Source organism: Strigops habroptila, chromosome 3 (assembly GCF_004027225.2).
Source record: "Strigops habroptila isolate Jane chromosome 3, bStrHab1.2.pri, whole genome shotgun sequence".
Taxonomy (NCBI): Eukaryota; Metazoa; Chordata; class Aves; order Psittaciformes; family Psittacidae; genus Strigops; species Strigops habroptila.
In genome coordinates, this window is record NC_044279.2 from 4,527,521 (window position 1) to 4,553,208 (window position 25,688).

The window sequence follows — 25,688 nt, forward strand, 5'->3', positions numbered from 1 at the left end:
TGCTGTCCTCAGCTCTGGTGTTAAGTAACTTCCAAAACAGCTTGGAAGGTGCCAGTAAACTTTGCACGGTTTGATACCGGCTCCAGCAATAAGACTCATTTTCTGGTCTAATTGCTGTACCAGACTTCATGTTGCTTCCCTCAATTCTCCTGAGGAGCAAAAGCATCTCTTGCAGTCCTGCGGAGGAGGAAAGGCAGAAGGGAAGCACCAAATCAGTGTTGCAGACAGTGGTGAATGCCATTGCTCCAGCTATCGGGAAAGATCAGTTGTGTCTGTCCGGTATAACCAGTACCCATCTACCTGCATGGTCTTTGGGATGTGTTTGGGGGGAAATCTGTTGCAGCTGCTTCCTTTCTGACCCTCCAGCTTTTGGCTGCATCCCAAACTGCTGCAGTTCTCCTTTGGTTTGGGTTCCAGCAGTTCCTTCTTCTCTGCTGTTAGTACACTCATCTTCATTGCCTCAGGTGGTTCTTCCTTGTGTGACTGCAGTAGCTGCATTAATGGAAAAGCAAAGAAAAAGAAAGGGAAAACACCTAAATCTGTGCCGCTTTTTTAAGCATCCAACTGTCCAGAACTGTTTAGAAAGATCAATTATTTCCATATTTCCAAAAATGAGGAGACAGCCATTCTGAGATCAGCCTTTCTTAGCCAAATGCTGCTTCAGCCAGGAATGATCCTATTTTTAGCTAGTGGAGACTCAAAGGCTCCTGTAGGCTTATGTTCCTCCATCTTTGTCCAGCAGCTCTTGATTACTCTTTGGACTGCCTCTAAGCACAGGAAACTGCATTTTAAAAGGCTGCTGTCTCTTCTCAAGATACTTGGCTCTGAAGATCAAAGATTGGAGAGCTTTATTCTTCATCTGGGTTCAAGTAGGCTTTGGGGAATGATGATTGCCTTACACCTTACACTCAAAGCTAACAAACTCCACAAATGGTCTGTGCGCCGTTGCTCTAGCAGGGTAGGAGCAGACCATGTCTGTAGATGCTCTCCCCATAGGGGATTTCTGCACGGAAGAGAAAGCAGAGTTTAAGCTGCAAAGGACTTGAAATGGATACTCAAGGTATTTGGAGATGCTGCTGGGCCTATACAGACTGAGCACGAGAGAAGCTGGCTGGAGCCAGAGCATGCAGATGAAGCCTGGTTCAGCTTTGTGCCCTGCCCTCTTCTTCCTCCCCCATCCTAAGGAAATAACCAGATTCTCAGAGGGAACCTCTGGATGGCTGTAGCATCCTAGCATTTTAATTGTGTCTAATAACTCTAAAGCATTACTTAAAAGAAGTACTCCAGTATTTCTAAAGTAAACACATGCCATGAATTTGCATTAAGAGATGGTTTCTGCAATGTGCAAGTAAAATGCTCTAGAGGAGCATTAAGAAATAAGGGGGAGAAAAAGAGGATGTTCTTGCTTGAAAACATCTCTCTGGATGTTGACTTGTGTATGACTTGGTTGTGGCCACTGATTAGTCTAAGCTTGATGCTCTGTGCTCATCCACTGTCTGGAAATGGAAAGGCATGTTGCTTGGAGGCCTTTAAAGTCTGCTTAGTGGCTTCTTGAACTCTGCTGGTCAAGCTTAGTTATAGAAGACTATGCTCTGTGCCAGCTGCCGAGTTGAACTGAGGACCCGTGTAGGTTGCTTTTGGCCCTGTTGTGATGTTATGGAAATGTTGTACAACAACTATTCCCACAACCTGGAGCAGCCAAGGGAGCTGGCTGCTGGTGCTTGAGGAAATACTGCTGAAAATAGCTCTAACCTGAGGGGGTGTCCTGTCCTTAGCGTGCTTGGCCTTTCCACCCCAGGACCAGGGGGGAAAAGAGGACCGAGGATCATCCTCACATGGTCAAGTGTGTGGTCAGGTCCCTTGCTCTGAGCAGGGATGCAAACCTTTGAACCTGCTGGATCGGGATGACAGCAGCAGTGTTTATCCCATTACAACAGCAGTGTCTCCAGAGACCAAAGACCCAGAGCAGTGACAAAGCAAACTGGGGACTGATTCCAGCTGTGCAATCACTTTAGTTCAGATGCAGAACATGCCAGAGATGGTCTGGGTGTCCACTGGACCCACCTGGCTGCTCTGATGCATCATGTCCCAACCCCTGAAAACCTGTTCTTGCCCTCTGAGCACTTCTGTGAAATTCAGATGCTATTTCTTAACCTCCTCTGTACTTGGCACTGATACTTACATCCCTTGGTTTTGGAGGTAGCGTTTGGGTATATCATAAGATGTGTTTATTGACTCTTTCTATCCCCACCATGCCACCCAGCACAACTTTCAGTGCTTTCAAATACTTGTTTTTCTCACACCCACCCCAAACACTCCACTTTGGCTGTGGTTGAGCTTTTTTCCTACCTGCTCAGTGCGCACACAGTCCCCAAAAGACCATAAATAAAGCTGTTTGGCAGCAGCATGTGAGCTATGCTGACAGCTTGGTACATTAGACAGGGTGGATTAAAACTAATCCTGTTGTGTGGTAACAACTCGAATACCTCAAGCAGTGCTGCTTGTGCTGTGCGAGCAGCTGGGCTCCCACACACAAGGGGAATATCTAAAACATGCATTTGAGTGCGCTTCTGGACACTGGTGGTCCTAAGTCTGCACCAAGGAGGTTTTGCTGGTGGTGGAGAGCACCAGTAATGCTGTTGCAGGAGCAAAGTCTAAATGCAGTGTGTGCATCCTTTGCAGTGAAGGTGAAGGAGGATGTTTCTATCAGGATGGCTATAAGTAGCTTTATTAAGCTAAAAGGAGAGGTCGGTGGTACAGTCAGTACATAGAGTTGACATGTCCTGAGTTACCTTTCTATTGGGCTGGGGACAAGAAGCTGGAGGTGTTCAAAGGGAGCATGATGCATGTGATCTCCTAAGAGGTGTGATGTGGAGGTTGCAAAGATCCTCTGGACCAGTTCCCCGCTCCTCTATGAGGAAAGGGAAGCTCCGAACACAGCGGAGGAGAGCTGTTTGGGGTTTTTGTTTCATGTGTTTTAGCCTCCAGGTAACAGATTGGGTTTTGGTGGCTGGCTGTCTTGTGTGGCAGAAAGTCCTTCAGATGCTCACCTAGACTTATGTGATGGAAACACTTCATGTAAGGTGAATCCTCTTCCATCCATGGAGCAGGGCAGCTCTGGACAGCACTGGATCCATTAAAGACATTAGATTGCATCTGAGGATGCCTCTGACCATCTTACTATAGGAAGCCAGCATCTAAATGAGGTGCATGGGTAGCTGGGATAGGCTCAAGCTTTCCAGTCTTCCGTCCTAACTGTGGAAGGAGGAGATGTGGCCAGTCCGTCTCATGGGCTTGTCCAGGGACCACACCAAAGGCTCCATCTCCCATGATGAGGTGCCAATAGATGGTGAATTGTATGTTACTGGTGTTAGTCAGAGTTATATGAATTAGTAGTGAGTTAAACTTAGATGGTGGCCACTCCACTTGGATCAGTGGTCCTTCAAACCTGCTGAGGTAAGGAGCAGCCAGCTGAGATCCTTGGTGAAGAGGAAACGAGCCACTGATTTATGTCTGTTTATAGCTGATCCTTGCAGCCCCATGGGATATGCTGCTGTATCATCTTTGTCCTGAGTTGTTTTGGTACAGAGCAGCCTCCTGTCCTTGGGAGACCAAGATGCAGTCAAAAGTAACTGTGGAAACAACCACTGATCTTCCTGTTAGGGGGTGGAAATTGAGTCCCATCTAATTCTGTGCTCCAGGATGGATTCCTGTACAGAAACATCTCATCCCATAGTCTGAAAACAAAGCTCAGAATGGAAAAGGAGGAGGAAGAGGTTGCAAAACTAGGAATTTTGAGCTGCTTAAGGTGACAGATGGCCAAATATAGCCTTTCCATAGGTTTGTCTGTCTCTTTCCATAGCTTTCCACTGTCTACCTTGGGCACGTAAGAAGTGCTGATGTCCCTCTAACTGTGGAGGAGATTCACAGCATCTTCTGTAGGTGATGCAGAAAAGACCAGAGTGAGAAATACTCATATTTGAAGTTCCATTTTGTGATTGAGGCACCTTTGACAAGGCGGGATGTGGTGGGTAGTAAGGGATGCAGGTCTGTCCTGCCCGGTAGTGCAGCCTTGCTATACCACTTGCACATGCCCTGTACAGTTAGCTGGCTTAACTGGGGCACAGAATTGGGGTTCTCTAGATGGGATCTTGGAGTCGCACAATAAAAACTGTTCTCTAGCAAAGGGGAGAAAAGATTTTCCTTTTCCAAAGGTTCAAGAAAACTCATGAGCAATTTGGTGGATTGCTTCTCAAATGAAAGCAAAGGGAAAAGTTTTGGTGTGAGGAGCTGTTAACCTGAGAGACAGGGGCAAGTCCATGCCTAGGGTGGGTTAAGAAGCAGGTTGTCTTTTCTAGTGTCTCTGTATCAGCCTGGTTAGCCAAAACCTGGCTGGGGCTGCCTAAGTACACAGTGTGCAGAATGAAGAACCATATCCCACTGTTTGTGGTGATGGCATGGGGGTTGGAACTAGATGATCTAAAGGTCCTTTCCAACCCAAACCATTCTATGAATAGTAGTGACCTCCTACCACCAAAAGAGTGTGAGAGGGGCATGTATTTGGGAGAGATCTCAAACTTCCTGCTGCTTTTTGGGCAAGCTGAGATGACAGAGGGAAGTGATCCGCAAGTGCCATCACGACTGCAGCACAGAAGAGCTGACTTGCAAAGGGTGCTGTGGCTGTCAGCCCTGTCTCCCTGTGGGGGACAGAGCACAGCTGACAACACAGAGCAAAAGGGAAAGAGTTCAAATGCAGGAAGGACATGATGGAGATGTTTGTTTTCTCCTGGTTTGTTTGTACTCAGGGCTCTGATGGCTGATGTAGGAGAAATGGTTGCTCTTGGGGTACGGGGCAAAAAGCCACGCTGTACCTAACCTGTGGCAAAGACAGCGAGGCACTGAGTCTATCAGGAGAAGCTGTCCATGCTTGAGGAGGATCAAACCTCTCTGACACGGCCTTTAACTGCCTGTAACCCTGCTCCTGTCTCCTCCTCAGACCACCCAATATGCTGTTGCCTGCCAAGGAACAGACGTGTGCTCCTGAAATCCTCTGGGCTCTGCTGTTTGTGCTCACACGTAACCTTCCTGCCTCCCTCCTCCTTCCCTCCCTCTGTGCCTGCTGCTTGGGAGCTCTCTGCTTGCTGTCCTCAAGCTCAGCAGCCTCTCTGCACCCTTGGCCTCCCGGTCCTTCCCTCTTCTCTCCTTTGCTTCCTTCTCAATCATGGCTTGAGCAATTAAAACAGTTGGGATGCAGGGTGATCTTTGGCTTGGAGGCACTAGCTGGATGTCTCTACTTGTTAGCCGTAGCTTTGCGATGAGGCAGATGTTTTGGTACGTTGCTAACAAATGATGGAATAAGGAAAAATATACATATGCCATTGCTGGGAAGCAGATTCCCTTAGAGCTGGGCTCGGTTGGATACCAGCTCTTACTAAGCCCTGGTATGACCGGCTGGTCTCTATGGCCAGAGCTTATGCAAACCTCTGGTGTTGTCTTCCCCTGCCACATCTCAACAGTATTAGGCTGAGTGGGGCAGAGCTCCCAGTCTGCTGCTGTCCCACAGTATTGGCATCTCATGGTGTGTTGGGTTCCCTTTCACTGATGCAATCCCAAATTCCGGCCTGATTATGCTGGAAATCAGTGTTGCTAGGGGTTATCTTCATATTCAAGAGGAAATGCTGCAGCTTTCCTAAGCCAGATACTGTAGCTCAGTTTTGCAGACCTGAGATATTCCAATTAGCCTGGGAAGAGGATAACCAGCTGGCAGGGTGCTTGCAGAGGGCTGAAGCGAGCACATGTAATAGATATGGCACCATTATTGTTGTTAGCAATACAAATATGCTTTTACTTATTACTTGGCGAGTACCCCATTGGAAACATTCATATTTAATTAGCATTGATTCTTTTTGAGTGAATTGTGCTAAAACCCGGGGTGATGGAGCCCCTGTCTCTTGCCCAGACAGTGAATATCACATAACCAGCCATTCACTTCATCAGCAAAAACATTAACTCTGTTTAGAACTGAAAAGTTATGCTTTTTGTATTGAAAATGGTGACCAGAAACCTTCAGACTACTGCTGATAACTGGGTGGGTAAGGCTTGGCAGGGAGCATCATTGCAAGTGATGTCTTTTTATAGAGGAGTGTGCAGGATACTGACTGGTCCTTGTATAGAGGAGGGTCAATCTGGCAGTATCTTGCCTTGGGGATTGTTTTTGGGATTAGTTTTAATTCAGAAGGGATTATGAGCCTACTATTCTGGTCAAAACACTCCAGGATTTTGTGAGCTACTCCTATAATGCTTCTATCCACTGGAAGGGTGGGGGGAAAAGTCGGAAGGGTCCATCTCTATGGACTTGTCTTGGTTTGCAGAGGTGAGAAGAAATGAAATCTCTGATACCTTAACAAAAGAGTGCCAAAGAAGGTCAATCAAATGACTGATGCCCCAAAGCAACACATGCTTTTAAGGAACTGTTCGAGTGGGATGCTGAGATTTCTGAGTTTTTAAGCTTTCCCTATATAAAGGATTTGAGTGTTCTGTGCTTTGAGGAGGTGGGATACTTTCCTCCTTGCACGAGCAGGGATTCCTCCCTTCAAATCCCTGTATGCATCCAGCTCATAGCACCATGCGGAGGATGCTGGGAATGCCCATCAGTTGCTGAAGAAGAGGGGGAAACATGCATCTCCAAGGCTGTATCCTTTCCTCAAGTGGATGAAAGCATGCTGGTTACCCAAACCAAGATTCATAAAAGTTGATCCACTTTCCTTAAAGTTCCCAGGAATGGCTTTTCCATGAGCACTTGTAATACTACTGGGCCCTTGAGAGCCCAGGAGCATCTGCAAGTGCAGGGGAAAAACACAGAGAATTTCAGGTCTTAAGGCAGATCCAGAGCTGTATCTCTCCCCTTTTACAGAAGCTGCCTGCCTTGTTGGCTTTACTGAAGCAAAAGTCTTGATCTAAGAACGATGGGGAATGTGGGAGGAGATGCAAAGCAAGAAGATTTTTAGTGGTGATTTTCTCTTGGTGAATTTCAGAGGCAATTTGGTGGAACGGAGAGCAGGACAAGAGGCAAATAAATACAGGTAGTGTTAATATCTGCTGGGTACATAGGGCTTTTTGAGCCATGTCTGAAATCTGTCACTTGTTCGCCCTTCAGTTCAACCAGAGGTCTGCTTAATTGGCATCTTCATTTCAGAATCAGCCCTAAAAGGCATAGAAAGACTTGAGCTTAGATCTTGGTATGTTTTGATCTTCAGTGGAGTAACAGCTTATAGACCCAACAGGGACACTTAAACCTTCCTATCCCAGCCGTGTGCTCCTACAACTAGAGGCAGGAAATCTCTCCACTAATGTTAAGTTTGGTGTTGAGTATTTGTCTCACTGCAAAACCTGCAATATGGAAACATTTCCCTGTCTCTAATCAGCTCAGGTATCAAGCATGAGGCAACTTGTCTGCAAGGCTGTCTCCTCCTGCCCTCTGTCTCACATTTAACATGCTGTTTTCCCAGGTGACCCACCACAAGCTGCTGCCTGGATTGGCCAATGTATCCTCTACTTGCTGATAATGGTTTTTGAGAAGACTGTGATTAGCCTTGTCCTGCTTATCCCTGGTTGGACAAAGGTAAGCCTCAGCTCTTATGGCTTGTTTCTTGACATCTTTGCCTTATTAGTGGTCCCCATCATCCCAGTCTTAAGTACTTATGATTTGTTGACATCCCTCTGTAATCATTAGCTATTAGTTAAGTTTGGGGAAACATGACTTTCATAACAGCTTGGCTTTTGGCACATTTTCTTGCTAGTCAACAGCTAGTGGAATAAGATGCTGCTTTTATTTTCCATCCTTGGAAGGATAAGATGGGCTGGGCTGGCAGCTGAGCTACTGCAGTTCTGCCAGAGGATTTCTGCATTATCTTGCCAAGTCAGTTCATGTTGGTGTTGCATGATCCCTTGCCTAAACTAGGGGGACCCTTAGAGATTAAGCTGGAAAGAACTATGCATGTAGTTTGTGTATGGTTGTTCATGCAGTGATAACTGTGTTGGTCACAAGTTTCTCTTTTAAAAGCTAAAAATAATAACGTGTGGCTCTTGTAGGCACCCACTTGGTGGTAGGTTGGTGTGATGGGTATAAAAACCAATTTTGGGAGTCAATGGGTAACTCCAGTTTTAAGTGTATTTGCACACAGTGCATAGTACCTTACAAGCTGATGTGGCTTGGCTGAGGAGTTAGTTATGGCAATCTGGCAGCACTTATCTGTTCCTGTTCAGGGCTTGTCCTTCAAACCCAGTAGCCTGTAGTGCTCAACTTGGATGTGAACATGTTCAGCAGCACACACTGCTAGATCCAGAGATGCTGCTGGATTTCTCTCCATGCTTATCACATGTGGCTGGTGTCCTTATTTTGCAGCTAGGCTCCAAGGAGCCAAGGAAAGTCCCACCAGTAGTTGAAATGGGTAGTTATGCTGAAAGCAGTACTTCTGTACCAAATCATGTATTTGGCAGCTGGGCAAAAGGAATAGCCCATGTCATCTTTCTAGGAGCTGGGATAAAGCAAAAGCCCTATCTAGGAGACTGCTCATGTAAGAAAGCAGCCAATTTACAGCAAAGAGCTGTTCAAATAATGCTTCTAAATGCTTTCTCCTCTACAGCTTCAGCAGATCCTCCTGGGTTACATCCCTAACCCCCAGCTGGAGCTCATCCTGGTCATGCTTGTTGTGCCTTTTATAGTCAATGTAAGTGATGCCTCTAGAAGCGCTGGGTAGGGTGGCTTGGAAATCATGGTCCATCCCCATGGGGAGCTTGGGGTTAGCCTGGAGTGGCTGGGACAGGATGGAGGGGAGTAGAAACAAGTCTATGTGTTGTCACAAATACACACATCTGTCACTACTGCTTGCCATGGTCTCTCTTCCCAATTCCTGTTCCCTTGTCCAAGCTGCTGGGTAGCTGACTCCATCACTTTGAAGAAAGCTAGGGCTCCTTAGCTAAGGGCTACAGGCATGGGGATGCCCCAAAACCCTTTAACTTCCTATAGGATGCTTTGTCAGTGGTGACGTTTCACAACCTGTCACTCTAGTTATTTGGCTAGACTTCATACTGTGTTACAGCAAGGCAAGGTGTTCAGGTTATCTAAAACTAGTTCAGCAAAACTTCTTGAGAGCTCAGCTTTTTTCCGGTTCCCCTGATTCTGGGTAATCCTTGACCTGCTGCTCAGTTCCTGCTAAGAAGGGAAGTGAGAACAAAGTGTTAACATTCAGATGCTCCATGGACAAGGAGCAAGTTGAGCTCTCTTTCAACTCGTACTCAATGAGCAGTGTAATGGATGCAGTATTGGCAACGTTGGGTTTATCTGCCTCTGCTCCCAGCCTCTCTCTGCCACCCCAGGCTGTGTTTCCTGATTCAAAAGCAAACTCTGCTTCTCCAAGAACTGACCAGGGACTGGTGCAGGCAAAGCAGATGAACCATGGATGGAGCTTAGCGCAATGTTATCTCCTGGTGGAAACTTGGCCTATTGTGGTCTTTTTTACTCTGGGTCTTCAACTATATGGAATCAATAGGATTTATATGGGAAGGGACCTCAGGAATTTGACTCATCCAACGCCCATGGACACACTTGATGCAGGGTTACTTGGGATATTAATTGAGGGTGATCAAGGCTGGATATGTGGAGAAACCAAAAGGAGAAGAAATAGCTATGTTTGAATCACTTTGAAGAAACCAAAATACAATCTACTAATGTAATTTGTTTCTCCCCAAGGCCATTATGTTCTGGGTTGTGGACAGCTTGATCATGAAGAAATACAAGCAGAAGGACACCCTGGACATCAATGGATCCATAGAAACTCCTCGGTCTAGGAGGAATGAGGAATCTCAGGTAAGACCAAGGTGTTTGAGACTAAACTGCAAGCTTGTGGTATGGTCTGTGTGCTTTACCACAACAGCACTACATACCATCACATTGCCTGGACCTAGAGTGATGCTTCATGAATGTGGGTGATGACCCTGCTAAGTCAAACTAACTTTCCATGCTTTCAGCTCAGGTGAATAGAAGGATCTCTCCCTATGAGCAATATACCACAGCGTATGAAGTGCTGAAATACTGCCTTAAATGATGACAGTATCTTGTGGGGGATGCTTTTGCACTAACCTGGGTGGCCTTATTGGGTTGGCAGCTGAAACTGGTGCATATCTCTGCACCGTTGCTCTCAACTTTCCTGTTTTTAATAGTAATTAATCTTGGCTTAGAGCTTTCTTTCCTCAGTGTTATTGATGGAATCCCTTTTTTAAGAGGGTAAGACCTAGCTGGGAATCCTGGTTTTGTCAGCATTTGGTACTTCTTCAGCCAGGTAATGGTCCCTTAGCTGTAGGAAGCTGTATTTTGTGCAGCCTGAGCTTGACACATAAAAGTTATGGTTGGGAGGAACTCTCCATCCCCAGGAGATGTTCGTGTTAATGACGCACAGTTTGGGCAGGTGGTGTTTGTGCTTCTCATTAACTTCTGGGCAGAGACCACAACCTGAGTCACAGGGTTGAATTCCCTTCCTTCCTCTGGCACCCAGACCTGGTTTCCAAGTGTTCTGTGTATGACTGCTGATATCCTGCAGCTCACTGACGAGACTTGCTGCGATAAGAGCTTCTGGCATTGCAGGCTGGCTCCAGGAGCAGCTTCTGCTGAGGAGTTTAGGATGAACAGGAATATCTCTTCCTCTCTGATAGCTCTTTATAAAGAGTAACTCAGCTTTTGTGCTGGGCAGGATGGCCAGTTACTGGTGACGTTATAACACACACAGAGGTAATAGTGTTTAAGGGTGTGCTTGGCAGTCTGCACCATGGCTTCTGTCTCAAGGGCGCAGTGGGGAAGCATCCGCTGCTCCTGAGGATGCAGTGTCAGAGGAGGCAGGGAGGGCAGGCAGATGTGAGCAGCTGCTGAGGCGAGTGAATCACTGCTCCTGGCCTTGCCTCCAGATAAACAGTGGTAGCTTGGCAAGGTCACTAGAAACATGCAGCTTCCTGAGTGGTGTGTGTGGTGGGAGCATCCTAGAGAAATCTTCTATTGCTTTGGAGACAGTAGGGAAAAGTGGCCTGAGCTGGGCAGTACCAGTGTGTCTCTGGTTATGCATTGAAGCCAAGAACTCATACCCAAGACATGAAGCTGGATTAACTCTGGTCATGAACTTGTCCCTGGTTATGGTGCAGTCTGGGTTTGTTGGTGGTGACTGATGTTTGAAAGTGGTACTTCCTCAGAAGAGCTAGCTTGGAGGTCTGCTCAAAATGCAAAGCTCATGGTAAAGATCTTACTGTATGTGCTGGTGTGTTCCTGAAGGTTTAAGATCAGTTAAAATTACACCAGCAAGGGTAAGGAGGTGACATCTCTGGTTGAGACACCAACCTCCTTTTTAACCTTTTGAACCTAAACTTGCAGCATCTAGTTCCATAGATGGTGTTGCAGTTACTGGTCCTCTATGATAACGGAGCTGCTCCACTGAAGAGGGGGCAAGTGTTTTGTGGCCTCTAGCTCAGTTTTGAACAGTCTGGAGGGAAGATATATGTAAATCTCCAGAAGCTAGGAAAGACTCTTCTGGCAGCTCAACCTATATGGGTTGTTTCTAGTGATAGAAACAAGTCCCACAGTCTGACTCTTGCTGTCAAAGGCTTCTCCCATCTTCCAAGTATTTGAATCCTTTTCTCAGACAGATTTTTGCTGAGATCTTCAATGCGCAGGCCATCTGTCCACCTCAAAACCCTCTGATCCATCACTGCAGTGGGTCTACACCACTGTAATGGCACTACTAGGTGGACCGGTTTCTACCTGGAGCAGCCTATGAGGATTACCTCCTTTCTGCTCAGACATGTTCCTGTGCCTCTGGCCCAACAAGTAGTTTGGGCAGAGAAGGAAGCTAATGAGGAAATACAGACCTGGGTGACCTGCTTTTCCAACTCTGTTTCTTGGCACGGGGCCTCAAGGTATAGCTCCTGCTTCACGTGTCAACTTCTTAGGCTATGAATTAAAGATGATGCTGGCTGGCTGAGCCCTACAGCCACATTGACTGAATTTTAGGCTTGAAAGCAGAAAATACGGGTTTTCTGGGCTAATGACCTGTTCAAGTGGGGAAATTTCTCCTCTTCCTGCTGCCCACTGGAGAAGGAGGAAGGGGGAGCTGAGATAGTGGCTCTATACAGAGCGGAGCTGAGGCTAATGTGTCCTGCAGTTTATCAGGGTTCATCAGAGCTGTCTAGCAGCAGGCGCCAACAGCTCCCCATCATGCTGCCTTCTTGAATTTCAACCCTCTGCCTATCTTGCCAATAGAGACTGTCATTAGTTTCACTCGAACTAGCAGTTTGTGTTGGGAAAAGGAGGGGAGAGGAAGGAGACTAGGAAGAGGGGGCTGAAGTTAACCTATTAAAACCCCACACTCAGTATTCTCTATAGGGATAGTGGGAAAACTCAGCTTTGTCCTTGGCTTGGTAGGCGGAAGAAACCCAGCAACCAACAACCTTCCCTTACTGACTCCTTGGCTGCAGTGTAGACTGAAGAACTGGCAGCCTCTTACGGGCTTTAAGGCTCTTCTGGTGAGCCACAGATGTGACAATGGGCTCTTGCTTATAATGGAGCAAATGCTGAACTTCTTTATACTGAAACCCTGAAAGGGACAAAACCTCCCTTTTATGGCTAGAAGATTTTCACCCTTTCTTCAAAGCCAGTCTTTAGCTTTCTGTTGTTTCAGAGTTGTGCCCTGCCTTGGTAAGTGTTCACACAGTCTATTTATTTTCCTCCCCTCTCATGGGACAGAAAAAGATCCCTCAAGGGTGTCAGTCTGAATCCAGTGCTGCTCAGGCTGGGGAAGTGCATTCATCTGTGTGGCCCCTAGTTCTCCTTTGTGTGTGTCCTGCTCTTGACCCAAGTCTCTTTCCCTTGCCCGTGCCAGTAAAATTTAGATCTTATCAGAGATTTCTTTGATTCCTCAGCTCAGGAAAACAAATTTAATAATGTTTTGTTTGATCTTTTTTGAGCTTGTTTTGTTGTTTTGGTTTGTTTTTTTCCCAAGAGAGGGGGATGAGTTTCTGCTCCTTTCCTGAAGGATTACGTTATCAGAGAGAAGCCTTAAAGCAAAACTTGGTCTGATAACAGTGGTGCTGGTAAGAACCATTAGGGTGAAACTAAAGGCTAGTTTAAGATTGGGAGGGAAGCTAATACAGGACACGGGGACCTGCCTTTGGTTAGCATAGAGTTCAGCACCTATCCTCATTCCCTTTGTAGGAGCTGTGACTTCTGGCATTCACAAGACTGAAGATGTTGATGAATGCCAATACCTATGTTGCTTTCTTTCAAGTATTGAAGAATACTTCAAGAGCAAGTTTGCTTGTCGCTTAGCTGAGCTGATTTTTGTATATCTCAAACTCAGGGTGAACTCAGATCCCTGGTCCTTATGGGGAAGCGAAATGAAGGCAGGCATAGAGGTGCCTCTGGAACGAAACGATCCCACCTTTTAGTCTTACTGATTCATGGTATCTCATGTAAGCTCAGATGCAGGAGGTTAGTGGGATGGTTCTTACATATCCACCAGGCTGGTGGGACTTAACACAGTGGGGAAATGGCCCCAGAGCTGCTTTGTTTTACAGCTCCTGTGTCTGTCTATCTCTTCCTCTGCTACTGAGATGGCTTTGTTACCTGAAAGATCTGCTTGGATGGAGCACCAAACAAGTAGGCAGCCTCTTCTCCCAACAGGAGGGGTTGGCAGTGCATGGGCAGCCCTGTTTCAGCAGCGTGACACTGTTGTTTTGCAAGCTGCTGGCCTCCTGGTGTGGGGAGGAATGCATGAAGTATTTGAGGACTGCTGAGTGAGACAGTAGCTCCTTGTCCTGAAACTGGGAAACCATGGCACATTCCCTGCTGTGATCCTGACCTGGATGCATCTGCAGGGAAATTGCCTTGTCCAAGTTGTGCTGAAGCCTCCCAAACTGAAGTTGGGCTTGAAAACAATATGAGAGGGTATGTCCTGTGACTGTCATAGCAATGAGGTGCTGTCTTGTGATGAAACTCCCTTGGGGGATTGTAGAAAGGTTACATGGGAGGCTGTTTGTTCAAGCAGCTTCCTACAAGCTGTGTGGTGGGCAGGTAGCAGCCTGAAGGGGTCTGGATGTGCAATGCTCAGTGACTGCTCAGTCATCTACACTTGGCTGGATGGGGATTAGTGTTTGCTGCTGAAACCCACCAAAATTACCAGTTCATCAGGCCCCAAAACTAGCCCGTTGCAGCCTGTCAGTTCAGTGAGTTTATAATGCTGTGTGACTAGCTGCCCATTTCTTCAGGTTCAACAGCATCACAATATTAATGTGATAAACAGGGGAAATCTTTACTTGGGAGAGATGGAAACTTTCCAGTGTGTTTCTTGAACCAGAAAAGAATTCCTTGAGACCAATGGGTGAGGACAAGAATCTGATCTACTGCTGTCCTTTGAGCGTCTTATGTGCTGCTGTGAGGATAACAACATCAGATGTAAGGGCTGGAGTGTGCACATGAGGGTGGAGAGGAAATCTTCCCCTGCGGCTCTTCTGCTCCTTTGAAGTCATTGACTCACTGGAGTTTGTTTTTCCTGTTTAGTCATTTTGTTCCTGTGGTAACTGGCTTTGTGGTGCTGCCTAAGTGCTAACAAGTGGAGGGCACTGAATTCACAACTGTGCATGGAGATAGCCACAGATAAAACTAATCCTCCGTGCTCCTGGGTTTGTGGAAGGAATAGTGGGCTCTGGGACTGGTTGAACTATTGGGACAGCCTGTATATGGATGTGCTGGGCTGAAAGCCCATGCAGCAGCATCCCTTGCCTTGTGCCTTTGAGCTGGAAGGCTGCTCTGAGTCAGCCAGAGGGAGGCTTCACAGTGCATTGGTTTGGAGCAAAGTGGTACCTGCCCCTTGTCCCTGCATCAGGCAAGACCTAATGATGCTGTTTGGGTTCTGTGATGGGGAAAGGGCTGCTGGCATTGCTCATGTAGGGAAATAAAACTGGAAGCCCTTGACCCTGGAGGCTTGTGCCCTTCTGTTGCGTTGGGGGCTGAGGAGCCAAGGACCTGGCCAGGCTTCCAATGTGGATGACTAGTGTTTACCAGAAATCCCATCATTTGACGGAGATCCTGAGCACTGCTGGGCATGACATGAGCTGTAGCTTAAGGGCTGTGCTTTGAGGCAGATACTGTTAGTGGTAATGACAGTAAGGGCTTCTTTTGCCCAAATCTGGGTGTTTCAGGTAAGAAGAGGGATAGGATGAGGTTGAGTAAACAACCTGTTTAGCCATGAATATTACCCATGTAAATGTGTCCATCCAGCCTGCTGGCTGGCATTGGGTTTCAGCTCTTCTGCAGTCAATGCAGCCATATCCTGAGTAAAATCCGGCCTCTTTCCTCTTCCAGATGATGTGGCTGGAGGATATCCCACGCGTGGCTCTGCATTGTGCAAACCCTTCAGGCCGGTGGCAGCTGCTTAGCTCAAAAGAGCTTGTTGAAGTTAGCTACTGAAAGTGTAGGTGTTCCTGGAGGCCATGGGCAGCTTTTTGATCGCACAGCAAAGCTGTGGGCTTTCTTACCCAGAGAGGTACCGGTGGGAGGTGTCAGTGCTCTGTTGTGGCTCACACAATTCAGACTGTACCAGGTAGAAATAAGATGCTCCCAGGCTAGGACACCACTCCTGACCTCACTGGCCATGGCTGAAGCTGACCCTGTAGCTCTGCTTGTTCTTCTGGCTGAGCTCTGGAGACAGCAAGCAGCTGGGGGCTTGGAAAAGGTCTGCATTTGGTACAGCTGCTCACAAAGTATGTGGCCTGGGTTTTATGTACATCTCCACTGAGGCTGCAGCCTGGCCTGGATGTGCATGTCGGAGTCCTGTCCCATGGTAAACAGCTTTTAGCTGCCTGTTCTGAGTTCGAGGTGGGAGGTTGGGACACCAGATCATTAGATAATCTCTAAGGTCCCTTCCAACCCTAACCATTCTATGATCATCCTGCTGTCTGCACCCAAATCTGTTGTTGGAGAGATGGTCAAGATGACCTAGAGCACTTACCTATTTGTCAGAGAGGATTAGATGTTGCAGCATCCCCCTCTAGGGATGCTTGACCCCTTCAGCAAGCAGTATCAAGAAGAGCTGAGAACTTCCACGCCGTCACCATCTGTCTGTTCTCCTTCCTAGGTGCTACTCTCTCCAGACATGGATTTTGATCAGTCTGAAAGCGACCAGGATATTTCAGGGCTCCAGGGAACGAACCAGAAGATGAAGCAGCCCAGCTATCAAGTGGTCATCTGACAACACTGAGACAAAGGAGGTGGAGGGAGGGAAGCAGCACTGTGATCCTTGAGCTGGCCAAGGGAATGCTAGTTGATCCTTATGGATCTGCAGAGATCCTTTTGCCTGCCTCAGCTATACCTGTCTGCAGTTGTCTCTTTGGGATGATACCTATGCATCCTGTACAGGCTTGAGCAGCATCTGCTTTACCTGTGTGACTGTAACCCATACACACGCAGGCACGTTGGGGTTAGGGATGTGGATATGTACTTCCCCTGGCTGGCCAGCTGGGTGCAACTTTTTGTCAGGGCTAGAGACTGAAATCAGAAGATTGTCTGCTTTTTTTAATAGACAAGGAAAAAAGATCTGTCCTGTACTACCTGAACTGTGACACTTTTATATGCACAATACTCAGAATAATTGGTTTGCAATATGTATTTAAATGCCTTGAATTGGAAAGGTTGTTTCGGTGGATCTGATGCTTTTTACTGTTTTATAAGGAATTGCAGTAAATATTTGACCTAAAACCTTCATAAATGTCTTCATGTGCTTAATGCCTTGCAGAACCCTAATGCTGTAAAGAGGATGAAGGGGATCTGTTGGAATCTTTCCTCACCGGTTCCTCACAGGGCCATTGTCTTCGTGCAGCAGGGCTATCCTAGTAAAACTACAGAAGAGCTGAGCCATGGTGCTCAGTTTCTGTACATGGGTTCTATGAGCCACTTTAGTGTGAAGACCTGGTGCTTCAGCTTCCACCTGTGCTGGATTCCAGACTGGGACAGGCTTGGAGATTGATCCCAGTTGCCACCTTATAAGCGAGCATTTAGTGGGCACTAGAAGTTTATTACTTTCCTTTTACCTAGTTTAGAATAAACATGATGCTGTGAGGGCTGGAGCAGCCCTGCTCTGGAGCCAAGCTGAGAGAGCTGGGCTGGGGCAGCCTGGAGAAGAGAAGGCTCCTGAAGGGAAGACCTTAGAGCAGCTCCAGTGCCTAAAGGGGCTCCAGGAAACCTGGAGAGGGGCTTTGGACAAGGGCCTGTAGGGACAGGCCAAGGGGAATGGCTTTAACCTGCCAGAGGGGAGACTGAGGTGAGCTCTGCGGCAGAAGCTCTTCCCTGTGAGGGTGCTGAGGCGCTGGCACAGGGTGCCCAGAGAAGCTGTGGCTGCCCCATCCCTGGCAGTGTTCAAGGCCAGGTTGGACACGGGCTTGGAGCAACCTGCTCTAGTAGAAGGTGACCCTGCCTGTGGCAGGGGGTTGGAACTGGATGAGCTTTAACGTCCCTTCCACCCAAACCAGTCTGGGATTCTGTGAAATCTTTGCAGGACCTGATTTTCAAACTAGATCTGAAGAGTCAACTGAAGCCCTATTAAGCAGCCCTGATCTTTTGGGGTAAAGAAATGGCCTCAGGTAAGGCTGGTGCAGGAGAAGACCCCTGGGTCATCCTAGATATGGCACCTTTTGCTCTGTGTGTGAGTGCAGGTCTTTGCCCTGGCCCTTTTGTTAACATACTGTATTCATCTATAAACACACAACAATGCAAACCACTTCACAGCTCTCCTGGGAAGAGTGAGCAGAGCAGTTGCACAATGTGCTCCCAGGCTGGGTGCAGACACACAGCTGTGATGAGACCCATACAGAGTCCAGACTGTGGATAGACCTCAGGGCACGGCCTGATCCAGGATCTGCTGAACTGAATTGTACTGAACTGATAGACCCAGTTGAGCCATAAACAGTCCCCAGAAGCACTGGGTGGGGATTATCTTTTATTTTCTCTCCCTCCCTTGTGTTTTCCCAAGAAACCACTCCTTATTAAGGAGTAGAAAATAAAGGATTTTGGGTTTTGGACTTAGACAGATTTAGACTTCTAAAAGCTGAGCTGAGAGCGTGTGAAGTTGTTTGGATTTGTGTGGGTTCTTTGTTTTGTTTCCCAAACTTCAAAGTAGTTTAGAGGAATTAGATGCAAGTCAAAGTCTTGCATGTCCTTAGTGAAGTAGACACAGTTGGCTATGCTTGCAGCTGGGCAGCCTTATACTGTATTGCTGGAAGTTAAGTCATTTTTTTGTTTCTTACTTAATGAAGGGTCAAAATCCTACATCAGATGCTTTTGGAGCATGTGCCATGCAGCTCTCTGAATAGATCACGTATAGTGCTTAGTGAAATCAATTCAACTTTTGCTTGTCTGGCAGAGTTCTGTGCTGGTAAGGGCTGGAGTAATTCCTATGCTGTTTAAGGTCTTAGTTGAGAATAGATTAAAACACTTTCCCTATCAAAAACTCACTGCCTTTTTTGAGGTGCACTGGTATTTTGGGTTTTGTTCTTGCTATAGGGCTGCACAGAGCAATGCTGCACTACTTGAAGAGTGCAAACTCAGACACAGCAATGCCCTTGTTCTACAATGGAAGGTGAGTGGCATGATCTTCATCTTGGCCCTTAGCTAAGGCTGGCTGGGAAGGTTCACAACAGGCAATAGCAGGGTAACTATGATATGGGGGAAGGTTGTCCCTCTTGAGCATTGCGTGGCCATTCCTGTCTCAGGAGCCCTAAATTCAGTGGTCCTGTTCCCTTGTCTGATATGATAGTGTGCAATCATTACCATTGCACTCCAAGTGATTGTTCAGCCCTCATTCCTCAGCCATCTGAGCAGTTTGCAATGCAATGGCTTGCAATCTTTAACCATATCACTGCAAAACTATGTGCTCTGTGACACTCTTGGAGATGAGAACAAACGTGTGCCTGTATGTGCAGTGACAGCAGTGCATTTCCTTAGAGCTCCCTTGCTACCACAAAGGATTATAAGGATTGAGCTTGGACATGTTCTTCTGAGAGAGGGAAATGTTGTAATGCCCCCTTTATGGTTGGGAAAGCTGAAGTTCACAGTCCATGACCTGTGCCTTGGCTCTTACTGCTCTTGGGGCAGCAGGAGCACAAACTCTGGCTTCTCATCTCCTAATCTACTGTGTTTAAAGGCTGGATCACTCTTCTCTGCATGGTTAAATTCTCAGTTTGATGTGGGAGTAGAACCCTAGAGTTCGTTCATCTAAACACACTTGTTGCTTCCTACCAAGTATGTAGAGGCTGAAGAACATCATTGACCTTTAATTTTCCACTGAAATTAATTTGGTTTACAACCTATTGTTAACTTGTGAGTGGTTCTTTCAGCCATCTAGTAACATGAGCTTGTCCAGCAGCATAAAACATACATAACCTTAGTTTCAAAGCTCATTTTATCTACTCCAAATGAAAGCTTCACTGCAGTGTTCACTGTAAAATATTTATTGTGAAATGGATAACTGGAGCCTAAACGAGAACTTGAGTATATTGCTCCAGGTGCTTCATATGGCTGGAAAGCTGGACTTCATCATTGTTCTCTTCAGGCCCTGAAAGAAATATGTTTCCTTGGCTGGAGTAGGAGGAAGAGGAGTAATGAATGATGCACCTGAAGCATTAGCAATATGTGTATGTGTGTATATATATACATATCTATGTACAGGAGAGATGAGACAAGAGGAGACCTTTAGCCAATCAATCCCCTTAGCAATACACTTGAACAGTTAAATGTGGGAGGAGAGTAAAGATTTCAAAGAAATCTCTTCAGTGAGGACAGTATGAAGAAGACTGGACTGTCTGGAAGTTCACCACCACTATCGTGCTCACCCTGTGTTAGTGATATGGGAGGTTGTTTGGAAATGGGCTGGTGATCTTTCCACTGTTGTCTTGGCTGGAGAAGTAAACTTCACAGATGTTCTTTCCCATCCCATTTTTGGCCCATGAGCATGCTGCGGAGCATTAACCTCTTGGGTTACTGCATGCTTTCAGTTCTCCCTTACAGGAGAGCTATTTCTTAACATAGCTGGGCGCAAAGCAGTAGGGTTTTTTATGTTCTCTTCCAAAGCACAAACCTTGGCCTGAGTTTTGCACTAACTGAGCTCTCTGTAAGCATTTTCCAGCAATTAAATCTAGCTGGTTGCTTTTGGCTAGTTCCCTTGTCCCCGTAGCACTCGGTGTGAATAAGAAACCATGCTTGCCTCCTGCTCTGCAGCCACAGGGCTAGCAGTGCTAACCAGAAGATGAAGCAACTGGAAAATTACCACCCCACCCCCAGCACCAATATGATTTAATGTGAAATATTAAATATGAAAAAAAATCAGTCAAGATTGAACTCATTTCTGTAGCTCTCTGGCAACTCTGTTTCCTCCTAACACATGGATATCATTTAGTTCCTGGAGATGCTTCCACACCCACCCTCTTTCCTTTCAGTTCTGGAAAGGCAGAGTATACATGAGCTCAATTTGGCCTTGCCATCTAAATGTCTTTGTGGTTGTCAAAGTCCTCTTTGGCCAAGTTCTCTATTAACCAAACTCCCCCGTGGCTGAGCTATAGCATTATTCAGCGATGCCTCACTTTAAAATAGACCACAGCCTTGCAGTTTGGGGTTGGAGGTTTGCACCACCTGCAGTGGGGGTGGCTGGCGGCCCCTTCTGTAACCTCCTGATGCCAAATTCCTGCTGTGTACAGATTCCTGCAGCGTAAGGAAGGAGAAGGAGCCAGGGGAAATTGGGATGAAAGTTTTTTTACAACTTGAAGTAAATAAAGACTTCCTCCCTGATTAGAAAAGCAGCTAAAGATGTTTGGTCCAAACTCAAGAGGCTACTTTGTAGGGTTAAAAGCTGTCCCGTGTGCTTTAGAGAATTTAAATCTCTCCTAAGCAGAGGGGATGCTCGGCTCAAGGAGGTGACAGCTCTATTGGAAGCTCACGGTGGAATGTGTTTCTCTGAGGGTGTCAAGATTCAAGATATCACTAAACCTGCAATGTTACATAAATGAGATGCTTCATGGAATGGGAGCCTGGACCACATGCTTTTTAAGCATGCAGCCTGTACACTGAGACAGCAATAAACACATGAAGGTTTCCATCACTGTTTTAAGGGTCCATAGGGGTTCAGGGAAAATCATGCTTAGTGGCAAACCCAGACCTCATCCTAATAACCAAGAAAGCAATATTCTCTTGTGGCCTGTTGGTTTATAAGGTTTTGTTACCTCTTTGATGCTAATGGGGCACTGTAGATGAATAACCACCCACCTCCCCTGTCTCTTTCTCTCCCTTCCCCAGGGACCATGGTTGGAGCAGATGCTCCAAGTTACAAAGCATAAAGGAGGACACCCAAGGTTGTCCCTCTAGATAGGCACTGTGCTGTATGATCTGTGCCTCTCTCTGGGTGACTCACCGGCCCCTGGGGGTATTGCACAGATCCCTGCATGGGTTAATTTTAAGGCCAGCAGCTCTCTGCATCGCTTGATATGAGTGCTGGACCATTTCTCCCTCCATTCCTACTGGGAGAACACTCATCATGCCTTTAGCATGTCCTCAACCCTTCCCCTCCCCAACCTCCTTGTATTCAGGAGTTTGATGAACAACATCCATCTAGCATGAAAGAGAAACAGCTGATTTCCAAGGACAAAAAGCCTTGGTTTCTTTGGCGCCAAAAAATAAAGAAATATTCATAAGTCGCCTAGCTCTAGAGGCTGCAGAGGGGAAACACTGTCACACATGCTGCTGCAATGCATGGCTCTTATCTGTCTTAAAGGCTGTTACTTGTCCCAAAACTGGTCCCTGTGTCAAAAGGATGAGAAGCCAAATAGTCTTTATAGCTCCCATCGATCAGTTTGTCCGCATTGTTTTTGGCAAACCAGCACTCAACTTCCTGCTGGCCATTGTAGATCCTCCTTTGCTTCCACACAACAGGAACGAGCCGTCCCTTCACTTTCAGGGTGTTTGTAGGGTTTGGCTTCAATGCATCAGTTTGATTCTGACCAACCTGTTGATGACTTGTGTTTAGAGATGCCTGCAGAAGTTTAACTTCGTGGTTCAAGAACTGACCTGCAAGGCAAGATAAAACAGAGTCCATCACTGGCTGTTTTGTGCCTGTTTGTAAGTTTGTTGGTTGTTTTCTAATAAGCCATGTTTTGAGAGTTCTTACTGTATGGGGTTCTAAAGAGCTTCTCTGCAATAGCAGGATGAATCTAATAAGTCCTTCGGTTCTTTTCTAAATCTCACAAACACAGAGATTAGAATAAAACCCTATTTCCTTTTTCACTCATCAAGACACATTCCCTCAGCTAAAGAGCTTCTTGAGCTGCTAGTAGCAAGTTCCCGTCTGTGGGCCACAGTTACTAGGGGATAATAACCCACACAATGCCCATCAGCAAGCAGAAAGATCTAGGCCTGAAGCCCCAAGTTTTCTTGGGGACAAGCTCTTTTAGGCCAAACCTAAGTGTGGATTTAGAGGTTTGTGCATGCAATTCACAAAATGCAATTCATTTGTGGCCTGAATTCAAAACCCCACTCCTGAGGGGTCATCTGTTTAATCTGAGGGTACGTGGATGTCATGGAAACTATGGCTTCAGTCTTAGGGTTCTGCATCTGTACATGGCCAGAAGCAACACTGCTTCTTGTTGGCTGAAAGAAACTAACCATCTAGACGTTCTCTGAGCCTACCTAAAGCCTAGTTTCTCTCCAAATATGGGGATAGCTCTTCTTTCACTTCATGTTTGAAAGAAAGGGGCCACAAAAAGTACCAGTGTTTGTCGATCTAAATCAGGCTGTTCTGAATTAGGGATACTGTTAGAGAATCTCTTACTGGTGCCTTATTCAGGGTTCTTGTGGAATATTTGGCTTGTGTCTCTGTATGGGGAGCATCAAGCATGTGTATTCTAATGATAACTCTGTTAAATAATCATTAAAAGAGTGGAAATGTGAAAACCAGCCACAGCGCTAGGATAGTGGGAGATCACTCATATGGAAAAAGATGACAGAAGAGTTGGGGACACTAGCAACAGAGAAGATGTTTGAGAGTGGATGCAAAAGTCCCACCTGGGAACTTAATCCCCACCTGCGTTGTTCATTACCTCCTGTCTCTGTCATTTAAAATTGTTTGGAAGGATCATTTTGGTCTGGTTTACAGCTCTGAACCCAAGAACTTGTTACCTACCCAGTAGCCCATGGGAATCAGAAGAGAGGCCTTTACTGTTGGAGATGTAGAACCCCAAGTGATTCCTCTGATATGGGGCCGGCTTCTTGTAACGGTGGATGAGGATGACAAAGCTGATGGTGTCTCGTATTGTCACAGTAATGTTGGAATTGGCACAGATGGACACCTCGAGGCTGCTGCTTCGCACAACAGCGCTCCGACCACAGGACAGAAGAAGTCTTTCCCCATCATCCAGGATGATTCTTTTGGGTGTGATCTCTAGGTAAGATCTCTCTGGCTTGTTGTTGAGGATAGTGATGGTGCTGAAGTAAGTCCGATGCTTCTTGTGGCCGTTGGGTGGTGCAGGAGCTCCAACTAATTGCCCATTCACAGTTACACCTTGCAGGAAAACAATCAGTAAGTGAAAGCTGAAATCAAGAACAGATCTATTGTCTCAAAGATACAGACCTTGCAACTGAGGACATGAAGATTCACCACCTCATACTTGATTATTTCACCTAAAACAGTTTAACCAGTCTGCTATAAACTGATTACCTTACACAGAGCACCTAAGTTTACCCAAGCTCAGAAATACTGGCCTTCCCTGGAGACAGGTTCTCCCAGCCCCTTTAGTCCTAATATTGTGTACACAGTGCTACAGGATAGAATCAGCTGCTTCATAGCATAGCCACTTCCTAAGTTCCAACCTTAGATCCAACTATGATCAAGACAATGACGTACAAGGATTTTGAGCCACAGAGGACAAGTACTTATCTTCCCGACTACTTTAGCCTGACCAACCATGCTATGGTTTACCTAGACCACCTATCTGTTGATGCATAACTCAAACCTGGGCAAACATACCAGGTCTTGGAGGACTAAGAAAAGCTGCTGGCAGTCCTGCTTTTCCTCATACCACATCTGGCATAGGGACTGAACTTCTAGGAAGATACCTGGGTGTATCTGAATGCTGCTGTCTCAGAGATATTCAGGGTGGTAGACAGTTGTGGTTTGATGTCCCTCTCTAGCTGACTCCTAAGAATCAGCCTGGGAAGCCACAGAGTAAGGGTTACTACCTTGGGCAACACATGAGCAACTTCACCTCAGAGTGACCTGCAACAGTCTGAGGTGAAGTGCTGAACCTCCTCAGGTGGCAGTGTAAGAAATCCAGGTTCTCTTTGTATCATTGCAGAAGAGTGAAACCTGCGCTCCAGATGGGTTATTTCCAGCTTCACCAATGCTGCCTTTCCCACTTCCCTCAGTTTTGCCCCCAAAGAACCACTTCTGAGTAGTCTAAGGTGCAGATCCCACTGAGTCAAATAAAGTCTAGATGCCTGTGGTAAGATTCCGAATAGTTTTAATTACTTTTGTAACTTGCTGTCCATAAGACAGTGTCTCACTTCCCACAGGCCTCTGAACAGCTACTAGACAGTAAATAATAAAGGAGGAGGCTTGTTGCTAACCCAAGCCATTAGCAGTGAGATGAAATATCTCCATATCCATGTCTGAGGGGATCTCTCATTTCTGTCTTCATAGGCTCAACTTACTAGTGCTACAGAGTCTTTTTTCCTCAAGCTTCTTCTGCATTTGAGCCACAAAATCATTGAAGTGGTAGAACAGAACCTATGAAAGAAGTTTGCCAGGAGCTAGATCTTATTCACTAAAGCATGAATACAGAAATATGGAGGCTAGACCACTGCTGCACAGAACAGAATTCTTATAACTTCATTGTGGGGTTTTTTATCTTCTTTGTAAAACAAGTCTGTGCATTGTCTCTGGTTTTGACACCCCTTCCTCCAACCATTTGCCTGCTTCAGGACATAATCTGCTTATTAGCTGCCCTGCTTAGAATTCCAGGTCGGATCAGACCACAGTTTGGGCCCCTGAGGATCAGGCTGGCTTGGGCAAAGCGGATCATGAATAGTATGGATATTCTCAGGGCTGTCATTTTAGCCTGTTTGGATACTTCCCTGTGTCCTGAAGCAAAAAGTACTGCAAGAAAAGAGTAAAGTTCCAACAACAGAGCAATTTTGATGAGTCCAAATCTTTTATTTCCCTGTTGTAACTTTGTGTAACTAGAGAACTGGTAAAGATGCACCATCAAAGCACTGCCTCCACACCAGAAAGCTGGTCCTCTGTGTAATCTCTCACATGGAGGTGGCTTATGCAAACACTACATGCAGGATGCAAAATGCCTGTGGGTGTTTGTTCAGCTGTGGCTGTTGTAGCACTGGTCAAGTGCAACCCCTAGACCATACCGAATCCAATGATCAGGAATTTTGCTCTCCAATCTAGCTGGACTAAAAGGATGCAATGGAGTCCTCATGCACCTCAACAGCCCTCTTGGCCGTTTATGTGTAGTTGCTGATCCCTTGATTTCAGTCAATGAAGACCTGAACTAGGAAAAGTTTGAATACATATAAAGGCCAATTCTTTCTATGGTTAGGTCTACTC

At 46.3% G+C, this 25,688-nt stretch overlaps 2 protein-coding genes across 3 annotated transcripts in view; one reads left to right on the forward strand and one right to left on the reverse strand.

Annotated features, from left to right (window-relative positions):
• Positions 1-16,796, forward strand: part of LOC115605644 (store-operated calcium entry regulator STIMATE-like) — a 35,430-nt gene extending 18,634 nt beyond the window's left edge. Inside the window, exons 5-9 of one of the 2 annotated variants that reach the window (XM_030480397.1) lie at positions 7,035-7,082; positions 7,509-7,621; positions 8,646-8,729; positions 9,752-9,868; positions 16,173-16,796. In XM_030480397.1, coding sequence (XP_030336257.1) covers positions 7,035-7,082; positions 7,509-7,621; positions 8,646-8,729; positions 9,752-9,868; positions 16,173-16,286 — 476 coding nt within the window. In that variant the 3' untranslated portion in view covers positions 16,287-16,796. The remainder of the gene's footprint in view (positions 1-7,034; positions 7,083-7,508; positions 7,622-8,645; positions 8,730-9,751; positions 9,869-16,172) is intronic. The other variant, XM_030480398.1, reaches the window with a different exon arrangement.
• A 2,727-nt stretch (positions 16,797-19,523) lies between these two features.
• Positions 19,524-25,688, reverse strand: part of ITIH5 (inter-alpha-trypsin inhibitor heavy chain 5) — a 49,916-nt gene continuing 43,751 nt past the window's right edge. The window contains exons 13-14 of the mRNA XM_030480174.1: positions 23,256-23,633; positions 19,524-22,144 (exon numbers count right to left, since the gene is read on the reverse strand). Of these exons, the coding sequence (XP_030336034.1) occupies positions 21,846-22,144; positions 23,256-23,633 (677 nt within the window). The 3' untranslated portion in view covers positions 19,524-21,845. The remainder of the gene's footprint in view (positions 22,145-23,255; positions 23,634-25,688) is intronic.